Source organism: Phodopus roborovskii, unplaced genomic scaffold, assembly GCF_943737965.1.
Source record: "Phodopus roborovskii unplaced genomic scaffold, PHOROB, whole genome shotgun sequence".
In the NCBI taxonomy this organism is placed as follows: Eukaryota; Metazoa; Chordata; class Mammalia; order Rodentia; family Cricetidae; genus Phodopus; species Phodopus roborovskii.
In genome coordinates, this window is record NW_026126550.1 from 3,950,800 (window position 1) to 3,969,705 (window position 18,906).

Here is an 18,906-nt window from a genome sequence, read left to right on the forward strand (position 1 = left end):
TCATGGAGATAGCTATTTGCAGATTCTATCTCTATGAAACATTACCCCAAAGCCAATATTTGGAGTTCAGCCATCAGCTGTAGACAGGTGCAGAATGGTGGAAAACTCTGAGGTACCAGACACATTTGTTTCAAGTGAGGATCATGGACAGGTGGCCTTCTTGCTCCAGCCCTTATGATATCAACAGGCCTCAGGCCCTTATGAGGCCTGTTTAGTGCCACACTTTGGTGGTTCTATACTCTCTGTTGTTGATTTTGCTATTAAAACATCTGCAGCTGAGCATGATGCTGGCACGTGCTTTAAACAGGCAGCAGCGATGGGTCTTGCAGACAAACAGTTGGGTCAGTACCACCAAGAATAGGTTGCAGGACTATTGGCACAAGTTCATTGTTAATAGACGAATTACATGCTCATACTAGGCATTTTCAAGCTGAAACACACAAAGAAGCAATGTTATCTGTGGATCTATTGGTGTGACAACATTGTGACTGGTGACTGCAGAAATTTCACCCTGTCTTTTATAGGATTATAGAACCACACCCTAGAAATTATCCAGACAGATACACACAGAAAATATACACTGTGCATTTTAGAACTATTGTTTAGGTTTGCTAAAAAGTAAAAACAAAGCAATAGTCTATAATAAGAATTTGGTTAAATAAACTTGGCAATTTAATAGAAATAAATACTGTCTGTGTTCATTAACAATGACAAGGCAGGACTGAGGGTGTGGTCTGGTGCAGCTTAAGGTCCTGGATTCCATTCCCAAATTATGCACACAAATGTGCGAGTACATTGCATATGTGTGTATATGTGCACATGTGTATTAGTTACTTTCCTGCTGCTGTGATAAACTACCATGTCCAAAACAATCCGTGAAAGAGTTTCATCGGGTTTGTGGTTCCATAGGGTTATAATCTATAAGGGAGGGCAACTGGAGCAGCAGCTGAGAGCTCAAGTCTTGGTCCACAAGCAGGAGCCAAAGAGCATCCTGGAAATGGCGGAGGTCTTTGAAGCCCTGAAACTTGCCCCTAGTGACACACTTCCAACACTCCTAATCCTTCCCAAGCAACTGTGAACCAAGTATTCAAATAAAAGCCAGTGGATGCCATTCTTATTTAAACCACAACTATTATCTATCTATCTATCTATCTATCTATCTATCTATCTATCATCTATCTGACTTCTGTCTACTTATATATCTACCTAACATCTATCTACCTACAAACAATAACTTTTGATTACCCAGTAAACTCACGATTAAAACAAGTATGTGGGGCTGGGAAGATGGGTCACTGGCTGAAGTACTTGGCATGTAAGCATGAAGACCTGCATTTGAATTTGCAGCAGCAGGCATCGCACTGGACATCATTAATTTCAGCAGCATTGGGAGACAGAGAAAGATGGATCCCTACAGCTCAAAGGCTAGCCAGCCTAACCAACCAGTGAGCTTAAGATTCAATGAAAGACCCTGTTTAAAAAGATACAAGGAAATCAACCAAGAAAGCACTTCACATCAATCTCTGGCCTTCATGCACACACCCATATAACATACAACACACAGACACACACACACATGCACTCACATATGCATGCGCACACAAAAGTAAGGTATGTGGTCAAATGCTAAAGTACACAAGTACATTGAAGAACAGAACATGTATCATGCCCCAGTTTTTGAAAAGACATGATAGGTATGTCAACATTGACATGTCTAGGCATACACACAGATGTTTGTATAAATGTGCACCTGATGTAATGATAGACTGTAAGCAATCTGTTTTGCTTTATCTATATTTAAAGTATTTTAACATAAACATGTATTATTTGCAATTTTTTTTCAAAAACATGTAAAAGAAAAACAAAATGGCCGATCAGTGGCTGAGGGGCAGGTTTCACAACTCCTAGTACAACCCGTGAATACTGCTGCTCAGAGCTCTCCAGCAGGAAAGAACAATCTAGCATGTTTGTTTATTGAACCAAACTCCTTGCAGAGATGAACAGTTCAGAGACCCTAAGGGAGACATCAAGGGGTGAATTCCCAAAGACCTTGCAAGTTTATGTGAAGGGTTAGAGCTCAGGAGATAACCAGGAAGAGCTGTGTGTCCTCCAGTCAGGGGACAGGAACCTGAATTGCGGCATCCCATCTTTGGAACACAGTGGGCAGATGCACAGTCATACCAGAAGCAAAACTTGTTAAGAAATGCAATTGGTTCCTGGTCCCAGAGGCTAATGGTCTGATCCTGATGATGAAAGATTTCCTGTGTTTCTCTCTTCTAATCCTTCACCATGTCCCCCATCATTTTAACTATCACCTGAAGCTTGAAGCTGTCAGGATGGGGACCCACTGGTATAATCACTTGGGAGAACTCCCATTATGCAAACGCCTGGGCAATCATCCTAGGAAGTACACATGACAATGATTTTCATGAGGAAATGGTCTTAAGACTACCTTGCTCTATAGTAGTATTTCCTACCCTCCTCTTGGGAGTGAAGGTAAAAGTAACACTAAGTACAGTACATGGAAATGTAGAGACACATAAACCATGACATCTAGTGAACCTCTCTTCCCTAAGTCACAGTACATGGAAACACAGGGACACATACACCCTGACATCTAGTGAACCTCTTTAAGAAGAGGCCAGTGTTCAGAACCCTTCTATTCAGCAAGGACACAGAACAGAAAAATCAGTCAGTGAAAGGAAATCTAAAGATGCCACAGATAGAGATGAACTGTTTGAAGCCACTTCCTTATAGGAATATATTTGATCCACTGTCCTGGATCCCCAAAGCAGGGTAAGACATGTGACCAGAACTAGCCAATACAGTGTGAGCAGTGGTGGAGCATCACTTCATGAAGCTCAGCACCACCCCCCTCTCTCTGCATCTATCAAGACAGACCGAAAACATCCTTGAGTCTACACCCAACAGGATGCAAGCAAAGAGGCCAGGTGGTAAATATTCTATTTGGTTTATATAAACATTGTCTGTTTGTATAAATACCTACCCCATCCTGTCTGTCTGTCTGTACAAATACCTACTCCATTCTGCCTTTGCGGTTAGCAGGCAACCACAGACAAAATGTGAATGAGCCCCCGTCCTGGCTTGTCCCAATACCTCATGCTTTAACAGGCAGGCTACCCACAGCTGTTGTTGTAACCCCTGGCTTTAAGCAGAACTTCCAACAGAAAGCTGTCCAGCCAAGAACATCTGTGTGGGAATTCATATGGTGTAACACACCCGGACCCTGCCACTGCTTGTCAGAATAGTTCATGCTAAATGGCCCAAAGACAAATGGAAACATCATGGTTATTTGAAATTTTTCTCAAGGTTCTGAACCTGAGAATGTTAACTCAGCATTTTATTCTGAGTATTACTTCTTTTTTACCACACCTTTCTGAAAAAGAATTTAAAGAAGGAAAAAAAAAATTAAGGCAAGTAGGGCTGTTCATTCTCAAATAAGATGGAGCCACAGGCAAGCCCCTCCCATCATAAATAACCCAAAACAGATAATGTATAGGCAACTATCTTCATGGATATTGTGCCTCAGTCAAAACTGGAGATGAACCCAGAGAGATGGAAAATGAACATAATGAACATACAGCTAGTCTAACAAACTGCCTGAGAGAGAAGATTACACCTGGAGTAGGGAGAGACTGAGATAGCCAAAACTCTCAGGAGAGATGCCAGAAACACCACCACACCCCAGGAAGAGAGGAAGAAGACTCCATGGAGCTATAAAGTGTGGAGTAGACCCTGACATCTCACATTCACCAACTGCAGGGAGCTGCAGTGTGTGTAGCACAGCCTGACATCTCACATCCACAACACAGACAGAAGCACCCACATGGCTCAAAGGCAACACTCACATTGGACCACGGTGAATAATGCCCATCTGCATCCATCACACAACAAAGGGCACTGCTGTGGTGTTGAAGAGTCTCACCCTGAAAGGTTAATAGTAACTGGTCTATGCAGGAGCCCTGCCTCTAGTCCCGCCTCAGCAATCTTAATAGTAAGACTTGGAGTTTGGCTAGGAGGGCACTGAATTTCTTGACTTCCTGTGGCCTCTCTAAAGCTGGGGTTGACTACCGTCCTCAAAAAGGTGAAGTTCAATATGTCTGGGATCTATTTAAAAACATACCATGGTGCTAGAGAGAAGCTCAGTTGATAAACTGCTGGCAAAGCATGAATGAGGACCTAAGTTCAGATCCCTAACACCCACATAAAAAGTCAGGCATAGCAGTCCACACCTGCAATCCCAGACGGAAATATCCTGGGGCTTTCTGGCCAGGCAATGTAGCTAATCAGTGAGCTCTAGGTTCAGTGGGAGAGTCTGCCTCAAAACATTAGATTGAGGAAGACTATTCAGCATAGACCTCCAGCATCCACAGGCACATACAAAAACACATACACACAAATAAACAAATAAGTAAACAAGAGTTTTCTAGATATTCAGAAAAGAATCATCAGCCGGGCTAATCGACAAGGAAATATCTCACAGCAGAAAAAATGTTGGAGTGGGAGTGCCTTGGAAGGGATGGAAATGGTTTTCTGCTTAATCAAACCTTCAAATGTGTTAATTAAGTGTGGTGGTATTTATAATTAATGAGAATTAATTATAAATTTATAATTATAAATATAAATATACTTTAAAATCCTAGAGAATTCTACCACAGAATTCAGGCTGGGAAAAAAAATGGAAGCAAACTTTTGTAAAGTTCTCATGTTATATGTTCGGTGGTACAATTTAAATATAAGTTGTAATAATACATAATATAGTATAATTACTAAAATAACAAATATATTCACAGTAAAAAAACCAATAAAACACAAAATGGAAAAATTGAAATGAATTAATTCTATTCAAAAGATAGAATTAACAAAAGATAGAAAGAACATACAGGGAAAATAACAAGATAATGTAATTTCACTCATGTCAATTATCACATTAAATATAATGGTCTAAATATCACAATGAAAATGCAAGGTCCACCTATGTACTGCCTACAAGAAACACGCTCTGAACATAACATTTTTAAGTAGGATAGAAACACACATAATCCTAAGTATCTTAGTTGCGGTTTCTATTACTGCATTAATAAAACTATCACAGCCAAAAGCAACTTGTGATAAAAAGGGTGCATTGCCCTTTTCAACTCTCTAGTCACATTTCATCACTGAGAAGCATTCGGGCAGGAATCTAGAGGCAGGACCTAGAGGCAGGAACCCAGAAGCAGAGGCCATGGAGGAATCCTGCTACCTGGCTTGTTCCTCGTGGCTTGCTCAGGAGCCTTCTTATACTACTCAGGACCACCAGCTCAGGGATGGCACTGCCCACAGTGATTGGACACTCCCACATCAATCATGGATCAAGAAAAATGCCCCACAGGCCAATCTAGTAGGGGCATTCTCTCAAATGAAGTTCCCAAATGGGGGTAATCTGTGTCAAGTTAACATAAAACTAGCCAGGATAGAAAGCTAGTTAAGCATAGCCTGCCTGCCATCTAGTAACCAACATCTCTGGTTCTTAGTGTACTTCTTTGCCCATGAAGTGAATTACCTAAGATAATGCTGTATGGAAGGAACAGCAAGGAGACCTATCATCCAACCCTAGAGTTTCTGCCTTGACTTTCCTCACAGAAGGCCTGTGGCCTGTAATTGTAAGCTGAATAAGCCACTTTGCCCTCAGAGTTGCTTTTGATCAGGGTATTTGTCAGGGGACCAGAAATGAAATTAGAACATCAAGAGATAAGGAGACAGGGGTTGGAAATGGTACAGGGCTTCTGGTTTTTGTTTGTTTTCAAAACAAACACCAAGACAAAGAAACCATAAAATAATGGAATTATCAACTTTGAAATATGTTAAGCCATCACCGGTGTCACTCCTAGCAATATAAAAGCATCCCCACACACTGTTGGAATAGCTGGTGTGTCAGGTGCGCATATGGTAGGTATATGGCATTCAGAGTTTGGTAAATAAAACAGCCCCATCCTGATGCCAAGGACTCTTGGCTCACTGACATGCACTGTCCCAAGAAAGAGTCAGCAGTGGTTTGACTAAAAAATGTCCCCTGTAAGCTCCAGTATTTGATTTCTTGGTCTACAGTTGGTAGAACTGTTGGGAGAAGTTTGGGAGGTGTGGCCTTGCAGGAAGTATGTCACTGAGTGTGGGCTTTGCCTACTTCCCGTTTTCTCTTTCAGCTTCCTGCTTCTGCTGTCTCCCTGACATGATAGATTCCTACCCTCTGGAGCCACGAGCCCAAATAAACTCTTTCATAAATCGCCTTGGTTATGATGTTTTACCAGAGCAACAGAAAAGTAATTAACACAGGGTCCCAGCTACTTAAGTACCACATTAAAGTTAAACAGCTCTTAAACTGAATTCATTAAACCAATGAAAATTTTTTAAATGTAATTTTCTTCTGCACCTCACAGCCCCACAAAGCCATCATTGTGAAAACAAGTGGTTGTGCTGGAAATTGTGAAGTCAAGTGCCCTATGTGGCACTAAAGGTCAGCGGCCTGCAGACGCCTCTTCATTTCCTTAATTTCCTGATTCCTAAGCAGTCTCCAGCTCCAGGCCTGGAGTCCTGACCTCCTAACTCCATAATAGCCTTAGCTTACTTTACCTGTTTGAATCTGTTTTCCTTTCTCCTTATTGCCAAGTGCAAAGGAAAAGGCCAATTTACACAGTGGCTCTCCAACTCTCAGTTTTAGAGTTATAGAGAGATGTACTTTGGGCATGTGCCCTAATGGTGTGCCTCTGATCTGTGCAGACAGCACCTCTTATCCAGCCTGTCCAACACCCCAAACTTCAGATAAAACTCCCTAGACTCCTCCTCCTCAACTTCTGGTCTTCGTTGTGAGGAACACAGACTCAGATGTGGAGTGAGTGAAATAGAGCTGGCCCAAGGCTCTTACCCCAACCCTGCTCCACACTCAAGCCCTGTCCTCCCAAGGGAAGGGTGGAACTCAGTTACCACCAACTGAGTCTATTAACATATGAGAAAGCAAGAAATACAGGAGAAAACTTCAGGAATGGCTTCATTAGAATCACCAACCTCCTAGTCAGACAGAGCTGCCTGGTCCAGGGTGCCAGGTGAATGGACTATCTTCATACCACAAGCATTCAGAGGCCAAGGTAGTGATGTCCCAGCAGAATAGACCCTTAGAGCACCTCAATATTCTCAATGCATGCCACCTTAGACACAGGTCCTACTGAGGCCTGGATGGATGCTCCTCTTTGGCAAGCACCCCAAGAACCCAGAATGAACATAGCAACCCCTTATCTTGGCTGAGGACTGGAACAAAATAGTGAGTTCATGCATCTGCTCATCCCTCAGCCCTGAGGCCAGGGACATGAACTCTCATGTTATGCTCACTTTGAAGAGAGCACATCTTAGTAGACCAGAGCCAAGGGTGTCCCCAGAGGACATGGGCAGGAGCCAGGGAACTTCCTGAGAACTCAACACACTACTGACAATTCCAAGAATGGAGAAGTCTGGTGAACACCACCCCTCAGGCCCTTCTCCCATCTTCTGGCAAGGATGATTGCGCTTCCTGTGGGAAGGTGACTGATTCTTCAAGGGCAGCTGTAGGAAGCTGTTCTCTCCTCCCTGCCTCATTTGGATGACAAGCTGTGAGTGAGCAGCTATGACAAATGGGACAAGCATGCAGAACAACAGAATCCAGCTCCATACCTAAGAGCCCAAGAGACTTCAGCATTTGGGAATTTTGCCCATGTGGACTAGCCAAGTGTGCATCCACTCCACCAGAGCCCTGCAGCCTCCTCTATCCCACACAGGCACAACTAACAGGTCATTATCCACCAGGAAAGCTGATATCCCTCAAGGCTGATTTACAGGGAATGTGCCTTCATTAAAGTAGCTAGTCTAGAATATATCACAAGTCCAAACACAGAAGAGGCAATCAGAAAACTAAGAACGAGCACCAGACTGACAGAGGCCAAAGGGGCCAGGCCATGACTGCTCATTGGCTGATGCATGTTACCCAGAGTTGTCCCAAACTGGTATCTTCTATCATTCTTGTACCAGGGCTTCTGCCACACCACCAGTTTGGAACAACTGCCTGGCACTGGAGTGGCCTGGAATGCCTGGTGGATGTTAAGTTTTCAGGCTCAGTTCCCACGACCTCAGCAGTGGAGACTTCAGGGGTCAGAAAAGGATATGAAAGGAGCAGGGTGTGAGGTAAGAGGCCCTATGCTTACAGGAACCAGTGCTGGGTTGTTTTTGTTGGTTTTGTTTGTTTGTTTGTTTTTCGTTTTCGAGACAGGGTTTCTCTGTATTGCTTTGAAGCCTGTCTTCAAACTAGCTCTACAAACCAGGCTGGCCTTGAACTCACAGAGATAACAGCTACCTCTGCCTCCCAAGAGGTATGTGCCACCAACTCCTGGCTCCCAGTGCTGGTTTTTAAAGGCCACTTCCCCAAGGCGGCCAGGGTGAATAGGTGCCCAAGATGGAACAGCTGTTATGGAGTGCTTTATTCAGTACACTATGCAAAAACCAGGCAGGCATTCCTACCAGTTTTCCAAGCCACACCGAGGCAGATACTTCTAAAGAGGCTCAAGGCATTGAGCACAGAGAGGTGCAGGGTACCCTTGAACATTCAAATGCCAGGAAGCAGAACCAGTCTCAACCTGTAGCATAAAGGGGCTTTGAGAAGATTTTGAAGCCCCCCAGAACCTGGCATTCTCCCTGGTCAACACATCAGGAAAGGAAAGAACCTGATTAATCTTTGGAAAATATGAGAGGGGATGGGGCTTTTAGGCAGCAAGCAGCAGGCAGTGTAACAATGGGATGGTTCCATTGACTTTGGAGGTGGGGTTTTCTGCAAGTTCATATCTTTTTATGTCCAATTTCTGCACAAACATGGTTCTTTTGTTTCATTTCTCAGCACTAGAGCTATAATTCTAGGCCTCACATGCTAAGGCAAGCTCTCTACCACTGAGCTATACCTCTGCCTCCAATGTAGAAAATTATAGAAAGCATCAGCATCTACATGAGGACAGGAATTGGGCAAAGAAGCTTTTATGTGTGACTATTCCATCAGGCCACTCACCCACATCAGCCTAGACCCAGACACAGAATGGGGCTAACTTAACATATGTTTTCTCAAGTACTTGCCTGGAAGAATCAATGGTACCTTGTTACATAATTTTCAGGAAACTTCAGACATCTATAAAAGTGCAAGGTTTGAATTTCTGCAAACATACCTTCAGGGGAAATCTTCCAAACACTGTCTCTAGTGTTTCTCTGGACACCTTACACACAACCTCTGCTACATTTAAACTGTTTTAATTGTTTAAAAAGTTCATTCCTTTAATAGGGGTGGTGGGCATGTGGCATGCACTTGATCAAAGGACAACTTGTAAGAGTCAGCTCTCTCTCCATCACATGGGTTCTGAGAATTCAATTCAGGTGGTCAAAGCTTGGCTGCAAAGGTCTTTAACCATTGAGCTACATTTTTGTGTAGCATGGTAGCATGCAAAACAGAGCGGAGGAGGGTTTCAGTTCTGTTCTACAACTCACTTTAGAACACTATTGAAAAAAGCAATTAAGATCTGGGAACACAGAGTCTTGAGTATCTGACTTTGCCCAGATGTGAAACATGGCTTCAGGGTCCAAGTTTTGGCCATTGACTCACTAGAGAAATTCTTTGCATTTGGAGACATTCCACCCCTGCCTGTTTTAAAAGTTGATTTCTTTACAGCATGATGTCTGTCCTCTCAGATACTGCCTTGGCTGACCATCCACATCCTCTGGAATGGAAGCCTTATTTAGCTCTTCAGAGGACTCTGCTAGGCACTCCCAGCCTAGCCTGGCCCTGCTGCCCGAACAATCTCCCCCAGAGGAAGCAGAACACCCATGCACTTTTAGAAGTGCGAACACTGACCGCCCACTCTTTGAATAATTCCCTCAGATTATTATAACTTTCACAGACTCCACGGAGATGCCAAAGTCCTCCAGCCCAGCCACAAAAAGTGAAAACTCTCCTTGGAATGCAAGAAGTGCAGCTGCAGGACCCTGAATTACAGTTGGCCCCTGAAGCGCATGCCTGCCTTCACAAAACCAAATCTCAGAGCACACAGAGGTCCGCAGCCAACTCTGGCCTCTCCCCGAGGACTGGGATTTCTTCTGATCTGAGGGCTTGTGAGAGGCAGAAGTGCACAGTTCCAGGTGAAAGGCAAGTGTCCAGGAAGTGGGGGACTTCTGCGAAACAGAGTAGAAACAACAGCAAGAGGAGTCCCATGGGCTACCCAGAACTTGTTCACCCTCACAGTGGTGGGCCCTCCATTGCAACTTGGTTGTCAGGCTCCCTTTGGACAAAAAAAAAAAAAAAAACCTACAAGTGTTGTGCCCTACAGGGTCCCCAGGACATCCAACAAACTTGAAAGCTCTGGCTCAGAAGCTGAGGGTAGTATAAACTTGGCGATGGTGATGAACTTGGCAATGGTGGCGCCGCGGGGCGCAGAATCTATGAGAGAGATTTCCTTGGCACAGGGTGGTTTGGGGTGGGCCTTGCTTCAGAAGGCGGGGGAAGGGGGGCAGGTAGACTGCTGGAGGAAGAGGTCGGAGGAGGGGCGAACCACCCCCAAGGCCTGAGATTCAGAAGAGAGGGAGATGGAAGGGGAGGGTGAAGAGGAAGAGAGAGGGGGAGAGGGAGAGAAAGAGGGGGGGAAAGGGAGAGTGGGAGAGGAAAGGGGGAGGGAGGAAAAAGAGAGGGGGAAAGGAAGGAGGAAAGGGGGAGGGAAGGAGGGAGAGCGATTGAGTGAAAGTTGAGAACACACCGGAGGGAGGCCAGTTGGGGAGACGCATGGGGCTTTCCCTGGAGACTCCCTACCACTTCCCGGTCCAGCGGGAGATTCTGAGTTTGAACAAAGGCAGCTCCTAAGGCCGCGCGCTCTGCGCTGAGGTCCGCCCCTGGCGTCCCAGTCAGGACGGACAAAGGCCCAGCACGCCCTGCACTGGACGCCGGGATTCCCCACTTCGCTAAACCAATAACTCTGTCCCCCAGGCTACTCACGCCCCTAGATCCCCCTGAATCACACGTCCGGCGCCCCTGAGATGCACTCACAGGATGGAAGTCTGGGGCGACACGGCGGGTACGGCCTCCAGCAACAGATGCATGCAGCGCACGGTGGTACGGAAACACAGGCAGCGGCTTGGACAGCCTGCTCCTGGCTTCGAGGCGACCACCGCCATAGCCCCCAAGGCAAACCATAGCACCAGCGCCTGTAGGCAGCGGCGCGTGGGGCGCGCGGCCATGGTAGATGGCGCGGATAGGCGCTGGGACGCGTGGACCGCAACGGAGACCTCGGCGGGCGCGTCCACCGCCGGCTCCCAACTGAGTCCTCAGGTCCCGGGCCCACGTCCCAGCTGTGCGCGGGGGGCGGGGGGCGCCAGCTGTGCACATGCGCGTGGCTCCTCCCCTCTCGGCCTCGCAGAAGGCGGGGGCTGGACCAGCACCAGGGCCTTGGTGAAGAATCCCCGCCACCCTTCCCGGGAGGGCATCTGGGCCTCCCTGTGGACAGCATGACCAGTGCTCACACACTCCACCGTGGGGGCGCCTGGAAAAGCAGAGGCGAGAGCTGGGACCCGGTTTGGATCGCTGATTCTTCTTTTAAAACTGCAGAGCCACAATTAAGACACCCCACATCCCAACCCACACTTTGTGCCTGTATGCAAGGGTTTTGTTGCTGGCGATGCCTTGTTTTGAACACTTAAAGGTCGTTGGGCATTCTAGGAAGTGAATTTTCACACTCTTTTCCCTCAGTGCCCCACCCTTGCTCCCACACAAAAGAATCTACCTCTGATTTAAGTTTTCTTCATTCCTAATGGAGAAACCGAGCGCCCCTACCCTACCCCACCCCACCCCCGTGGCGCATAGCTTGTAGGAAGGCTGTATTGCAGAATTAGAAGTTCCCTGGGGAGAGTTCCCCTAAGGAGGCTTCCAACACTTGCTACCTATGAAGAGCCCCTGCCCACCTGGTGCTTTCCCTCCTAGGAAAGATGGAGAACACCTGTGGCCACCTCAGACTGATTTCGCACGGACAGCATAAAACAATGGAAGCTCCGAGATTACCATGAGCTAGCTAGTGCTGTGAACGAGCGAATGCTGAGGCTTTATACACTTCTCCGAGTCTCCCTGGGGTTCCAGCCTCTCAATTCTTCAGGACTGGAGATCCAGCTTAGACCATACAGCCAAAGGAACTGAGTTCTTAGGCTTCAGATTTGGAAGTGGAGTACAGGTGTGACAACTGATCTTGATTCCCGACTTGACTGAACTGAGAACCCTTAAGAGACTGTAAAACTGGTTGTGTCTAAGAGAGATTTACAAAAAAGTTAACTAAAAAGGGAAGACTCACTAGGAAGCAGAGTGACACACAGAGGCTATAATAGCACAGATGTAAGAAATAAATCCATCTACCCAGGTGTTTTCTCTGTGATTTCTAGCTACTTGAAGGGAGCTGCCCAGCTCTGCCAGGTCCTTCTGGACAGACTGATATCTCTGAAACTTAAGTTGTTTTGCCACTTTGATGGAAAACCGACACACGGGATATGCTTGACCTGCAGACTACTCTGCTTCCACTGTTACCTGGAGGGGGAGGGGTGTTTCTGGGAGTACAGAGCATCAGGGAACTGCTGAGGGATGGGGGTCACACTCAGGCACTGTCACAAGGTTTCAGCTGCACTACTGGCAGGCTTTACCAGCAAGGAACTGAAGACTCTTGGAGGAGTCTCCAGTTCCCTAATCACTGGGACCTCTCCATGGCTGGCACACCGCCAACCATCTGCAGCTTGTATTCCAGGGGAAGAACAGGATAAAGGCCTTCCTGCTAAGCCTGAGCATGCCATGACTTTCCAGGACTCCTGCTGCACTTCCTTGAATAGCTCAGGAGAGTGAGAATGACTGAGCCACAAAGCCTCAAGTGAGGCTGCCCCACCCCAGGAGACATTCACTTTGCCCTGAGCTCCTGCAGAACCAGAGCTGAGTTCCCATGAATTTCCAGGTATGCATTGTAGTGGGGGTGGGCACCAGACAAGACAGGACAGTCTAGCCTGTATACTCTGGTAGAGACCAGACATAATCTCCTGTAGTTAGTACAAGTCAAGAGTCTGATGAACCATCCCCAGTACACACAGCCAGCCTTGCCTTCAACAGCAACTGCAAGTTCAGGATCCTTCAGCCACTTATGTCTCACCAGAAACCAAAAACATCTTTCTCCCACAAAACTGCATTTTCCCATTTAACACTTATTTGCCCGCCCCCCCCCACACACACAAACACCATGAATTTTTCTATAGGCAACAATCTGGAAATTGTCCTCACTGCAAGCACGTCCTCACCTCGTACTTATCTTAAGGTCTTAGCAGGCATAGCTGTCCATTTTCCCCCCAGCACCAATCAAAGGCAGTGGTCCAAGCCCTCACATAATAAACATGCCCAGCCCAGCCTTCCCAGCCTGTAGTACCCACAGCAGGTGTCACATTCCCATGTATCACAGAGCTATTACTCTTTCTTTTTAGTACAGCTGCCATTTCTTAAACCATCTGTAATATTTGGTTTTATGTATCCATTTGGCTAGATAAAAGCATCCTATGACTTTTTAAGAACAGATATTCTGGGCTGGAGAGATGGCTCAGAGGTTAAGATCACTGCCTGTTCTTCCAAAGGTCCTGAGTTCAATTCCCAGCAACCATATAGTGGCTCACAACTATCTGTAATGAGATCTGGTGCCCTCCTCTGCCCTGCAGGCATACATGCAGACAGAACACTGTACACATAATAAATAAATAAATCTTAAAAAAAACAAAAACAAAAACAAAAAACAGATATTCCCCTGGAGGTGCTCTCTAGATGTGGTTAAAATTCACTAGTAGACTTTGATAAGGGAGATCTCATTATTATGTTTGCTCTTACAAAATCACCTGAGAATCTTGGGAGTAAAAACGTGAATTTCCCAAAAAAGAAATTCTGCTACAAGGGAGACAGCTTGGTCAGGAAAATAGCTGATGTACAAGCAGAAGGATCTGAGTTTGGCCCTCAAACATTCATGTGTAAAAGCCTGGTATTGTGGCAGAAATCTGTAACATTAGCACGTGGGGTTTGGTTGGAGTGGAGGGAGTCAGGTGGCTCTCTGGAACTTGCTGGCTAGACTAGTCTAGCCAGTCTAATTGTTTGAAAAAAGTTAAGATGGAGAATGATAAAGACCAGACATCAACCTGTAGCCTCCACATGCTTACACAGGTACACAAATAGTGTGTGTGTGCGCACGCGCACACACACACACACACACACACACACACACACACACACAGAGAGAGAGAGAGAGAGAGAGAGAGAGAGAGAGAGAGAGGAAGCTCTTCTGCACAATCACTCTGCCTCCATGTTCAGCTTCTTACTTTTCCAGAGACCACACTAACCATTTTCTTAAAACAGTTCTGCCCATCCATCTATCCGTCCACCTATCTAGGCACCTTCCCTTCCTCTGTTCTTTCAATGTCCCCTTCTATCCACTTCTTCATCCACTCAGTCCATCCATCCACCTCTCTATCCACCCACACATTCTTACCCAATCCACTCGCCCATTTTTCTTTCCAATTCATTGAAGACCCATCCATACCACTCATCTTCCTATCCACTAATTCAACCATTGATCTGTCCGTTCGTCTGTCCGTCCATCCATCCATCCATCCATCCATCCATCCATCCATACTCCTGTTGTTGTTTCTGTGTCTCAGAGGATGCCTTATAGGCAGAGCAGCCATCTGTACTGCTCTTAAACAATGAAGTACAGTGGGGACTAGGAGCCAGAACCATGACTAAGGACTGAAAGAATGTGTGTTTTCCAGATGAAGTTATTACACTGAGCCAAATGTCCTTCCCATGTTGCTTGCTCATTGGGCCTCCCTCATGCGCCCTCTAGAGGCTCTTGGAAGACTCACACCTCCATACTGAGCTCTGGGTGAGTTTTCAAGTCCTTCCATCTGCTCTGTTTATTGTCCCACAGCAAACATTTCTTTCAGGTGCTAACTGTGCCCATACAAAGAGAAATACTCGGTAATGGTACTGAATGAGACAATGTGATGGTGGCTGTTCCACCACCTGCTTCCCTCGCAGCTATTCCTGGCCCATGGCATGCATTTATCTTGTGATTCCCCCAACTATACAGGTGTTTCCATTTTGGAGCCAACAAATGACAACCTCTGAGGCCAATGTTGTTGTCAGAGAGGTTGGGTCTTCAACCCTGGCAGCCCCAACAGGATAGGCTCAGCCATGGGTCCTCAATATGCCAATTAAATAGATGGGACTTCATTATATTAAATGGGAAAAGGAAAAAAAAAAAAAGTAAGTGGGCCCAGTTACCCCCCCCCACACACACACACACACACAAGTCCATCTTCATGGTCCTGATGAGAAGTTTAGGCTTAAATAGAGAATCAGAGGTAATATAACTAAGTGGTCCTAGTCAAAGTGTGGTGTCCCTGCCCCACCCCATCCCTGATCCAGCTCTGGTTTCTCTTGCAAACTGACAATTTGTCAGAACTGTGTGACATATCCTACCTGGAAACCAGCCCCCCTCCTCCCTGCTGGCAGGGAATGGGCTTTAGCTTTTCCCCTCCCTCAGCATGAGATTCCTGGGAAATTCCAAATCCTGGGGTCATTGTTTTAATAGTCTCAGTGCCAAAGGGAGGGACTCCCATCCCTCTCTGGATTACTGTGATCCACATTCGTCCTGTCCCTTTTGTGGAGGAGAGGACTAACGCTTAGAGCACCCCCTGTCCCCTACTGCACCATGCTCTAGTCTCTCACCTTCCCCTGGAGACTGCACCTTCAATTTCCAGCCTCAGTCTGGCACCACCATCCTTTCCTTAGCTCCTCCAAACTGAGCCTGGGCTCACAGGGATGCAGCCTTATTGCCACAGCTTCCAATGTGGTGACTCCTCAGCCTTCTTCCTTTCTCTAGGCTTCAGTCTCTCAGTGGGTATAAAGCAAGGTCAGCTGCTACCCACACTCAGTGAGGGCTGGGTGAGCAAATGTGAGGCTCTTGTCTAGATTATCCTGGGTCAGCGTGGGCTGCATGAGTAAGGCAGTGAGCCATGAACATGCTTTTCCTAGGAGTTTTCTGGTGTAGGCTGCACCTGGTGTGGGAACACTTGAGAATCTTCCCTAAGTCAGCCCCACCTCACCTGCTGCCCTGACTCCTCTGCTTGACTCCCAGGCTAAGTTAACCACCAACCATACACACATACAGTCCACTGGGAAAGCAGAGGTCACTTTAAGGTGCCCACGACTGAGATGCTAGAAGCTCAACTCTCAGCATCCAAGAAATTCAAACATCAGAAATGTTCCTTCCTGTAGTCCTAAGCCACAAGGAAGGCTGGTTCTCTCTTGAGATTACCCCTGGGGAAGTTCTACCTTCTATCCCACTCCTGGTATCCTGTGTCTGAACATGGCCACACATTCTCCTTGGTAAGGACAGTGTTCAGGCTGCACTCCAGGCCCAGCAGGAAGTGAGGTACAACAGGGAATCTAGACAAGGAAAGTTCTGCAGAGTCTCCATTGTCAGCAGAGACAGGAAGTACTCAAATCCTCCACTCCATAACCCTATCCCAGGGGTCATATTTAACCTGATCCTGGCCAGACTTACCTATGATGGAGTCCAATTGGGGTGTACCCATCAAATGGATATTCTGCTACTGCCCAATCCTGGTTTACAGGAAACGGGAAAGGGGAGGGGACACTGGATGGCACTGAACAAGCAGTCAGTTGATTATGGGCTCCGCCATGTCATGTTAGTCCCAAATACAGGACAGGCAAGGCAGGGAAGAAATTGGAACCAGATGGTAAAAGACTGCAGTCACTAAGAACCCTTTCAGCTTCCTAGGAGGTGAACTACAGCTAGCTCCAATGCCAAAGTCCTATCCCCTGAGGAACAACATAGTCCTAAAGATAAGCAGACTCAGCTAGCTGTTAGTCTTAGTGTGTGCCTATCTTCCCAGACACGCAGAAGGCTAAAGCAGAAAGATTGCTTGACACCAGGAGTTTGAGGCTAGCTAGACAGTACAGTAGGGCCTGGTTTTTAAGAGAAACAAAACACCACTTGAGTGCAAGGTGACCAGCAAGTAGGTGGACCCAGCCCGTGGCTGGCTCTGGCCCCTTTGCAGTCACAACAAGAAGCCTGTGCGTGAGCCCCAGTGTTGGTGTCAACACATGCCTAGCTGTAGGCTATGGCTTTGAAAAGCATCATCCATGCGTGCAGAGACATCAGGAAAAGACCAGGGGCCTCAGCGTTGAGTTTGCAACTTTCCGTGAATGTTATCATTATTCTAAAATAAAGCTTATTAGAACCTTGGAAATAGTAAATTATTAAGGATCATCGTCTCAATCTGAACTTTAAACTGTAAAAAGGAACTTTGTTTGTAGGTGAGAACCATACTGCATGGACAAAGTAGTCCCTGAGACAATGAAAATGGAATAAAATGGAATGGAAGCAGGATAGAAAGGGGAAAATTATGGAGATAAAGAGAGAGAGGCCTCTCACCCTGGAGTCTAGCTGAGACTTAAGAATTCCCACACAATTGGTAACATTTGCTGTGAAGGTTTCCTTATAGAGACACTATTTCATACAGAGCTATTTAAAATAATGTTAAAACAGCTGCAGACAGTACTCAATGGGTAAGTGTATAAGGGTTTGTCCTTTTCTGACCATAAACCTGAAATTTCCTAGGAATCATACCAGAAACCCCACTTGCAGTCAGTAAAAAGATATGCTCTAATTCCCTGGGTGGCCCATGGCTAATGATTTTATCCTATCAGGTTGTAATTGTATCCAAAGGACATACAGAGCCTCTGGATAATCTCATTTACCAAAAAGGCAAAAAAAAAAAAAAAAATCTTAGCAACCCAGCAAGATAAATAACTTAAGGCCAGGTGGTGGTGGCCCATGCACTTGGGAGTCAGGCAGGCTGATCTCTGTGAGTTCAAGGCCAGCCTGGTCTACAGAGTGAGTTCCAGGACAGCCAGATCAGATCTGAGTTTGGAGGGCATCCATCCACTTCAATTTTCAGGTTTTATGTCTTAGATAGAGACATGTGGATACTAACAGAAAGGTAACTAATTCATTAAAAAAGAGAACATTTCTAAGCTTGAAAACTGATAAAGCTTTGTACCTGAGTAGAGAAGGGAACTCCTCAGACTGCTAACACTGGGGCTGTCTCCTGCTACACCACTGCAGACATGTTCACAAGGTAAACTGAGGTCCTGAGAAACATTGAAAAGCCCACATCTCTGGATTAGTTATTTTCAGAAAATGAAAAAGGGCCTTGAGTAGACTGCTGGGCCAGCAGAGAGTGTTGTCCTAACAGTGAGGGACAAGCTAGAGTGCCCCACTTTCCATTCCCAGACAGGCTGACTCTCCAGCCAAAGTATTCAGAGTGTCACTAATGAACCTGTAATCTGCTGGCTGGCAAAGTACCCTACAGGAGTGGCAGCAGCCACTCCCTGCTGTAGCAAAGCCCTTATTGACTTGGGAGTGCCACGGGAACCCCTGGAGGCATGTTTCTAACTTGTCTTGAGCTTCTGTCAATGTGTCCCAAGCTACCTGGCAGCTTTTACCTCCCAGCTGACACCAAGCAGCCAAGGAATGCCAAGCTAAGCCAAGACTTCAGCTCAGATGCTGGTGCATCTTCCAGACAGAGAATGAATGAGGTTGTCTTATGAGAAAATTCTGGGACCCTTCTTTGTAAGTCAACACACATTCAGGGAGTATTCTTGATAGTCCCACAGCATATAGCAACTTAGGATTTTTGAGCACTAGGCTTCAAGGCTCTGCTCAGCTAGGAATAAAACCCAAGCTTCCTGCTCTGTGGCTACCAAAAGTC

The 18,906-nt window shown here is 46.2% G+C and overlaps 1 protein-coding gene across 2 annotated transcripts in view; it reads right to left on the reverse strand.

The window, feature by feature from the left end:
* Pxdn (peroxidasin) overlaps positions 1–11,397 on the reverse strand; it is a 72,112-nt gene extending 60,715 nt beyond the window's left edge. For both annotated transcript variants that reach the window (XM_051201279.1, XM_051201278.1), the window contains exon 1: positions 11,096–11,397. In XM_051201279.1, the coding sequence (XP_051057236.1) occupies positions 11,096–11,286 (191 nt within the window). In that variant the 5' untranslated portion in view covers positions 11,287–11,397. The remainder of the gene's footprint in view (positions 1–11,095) is intronic.
* Between the last annotated feature and the right edge of the window lie 7,509 nt (positions 11,398–18,906).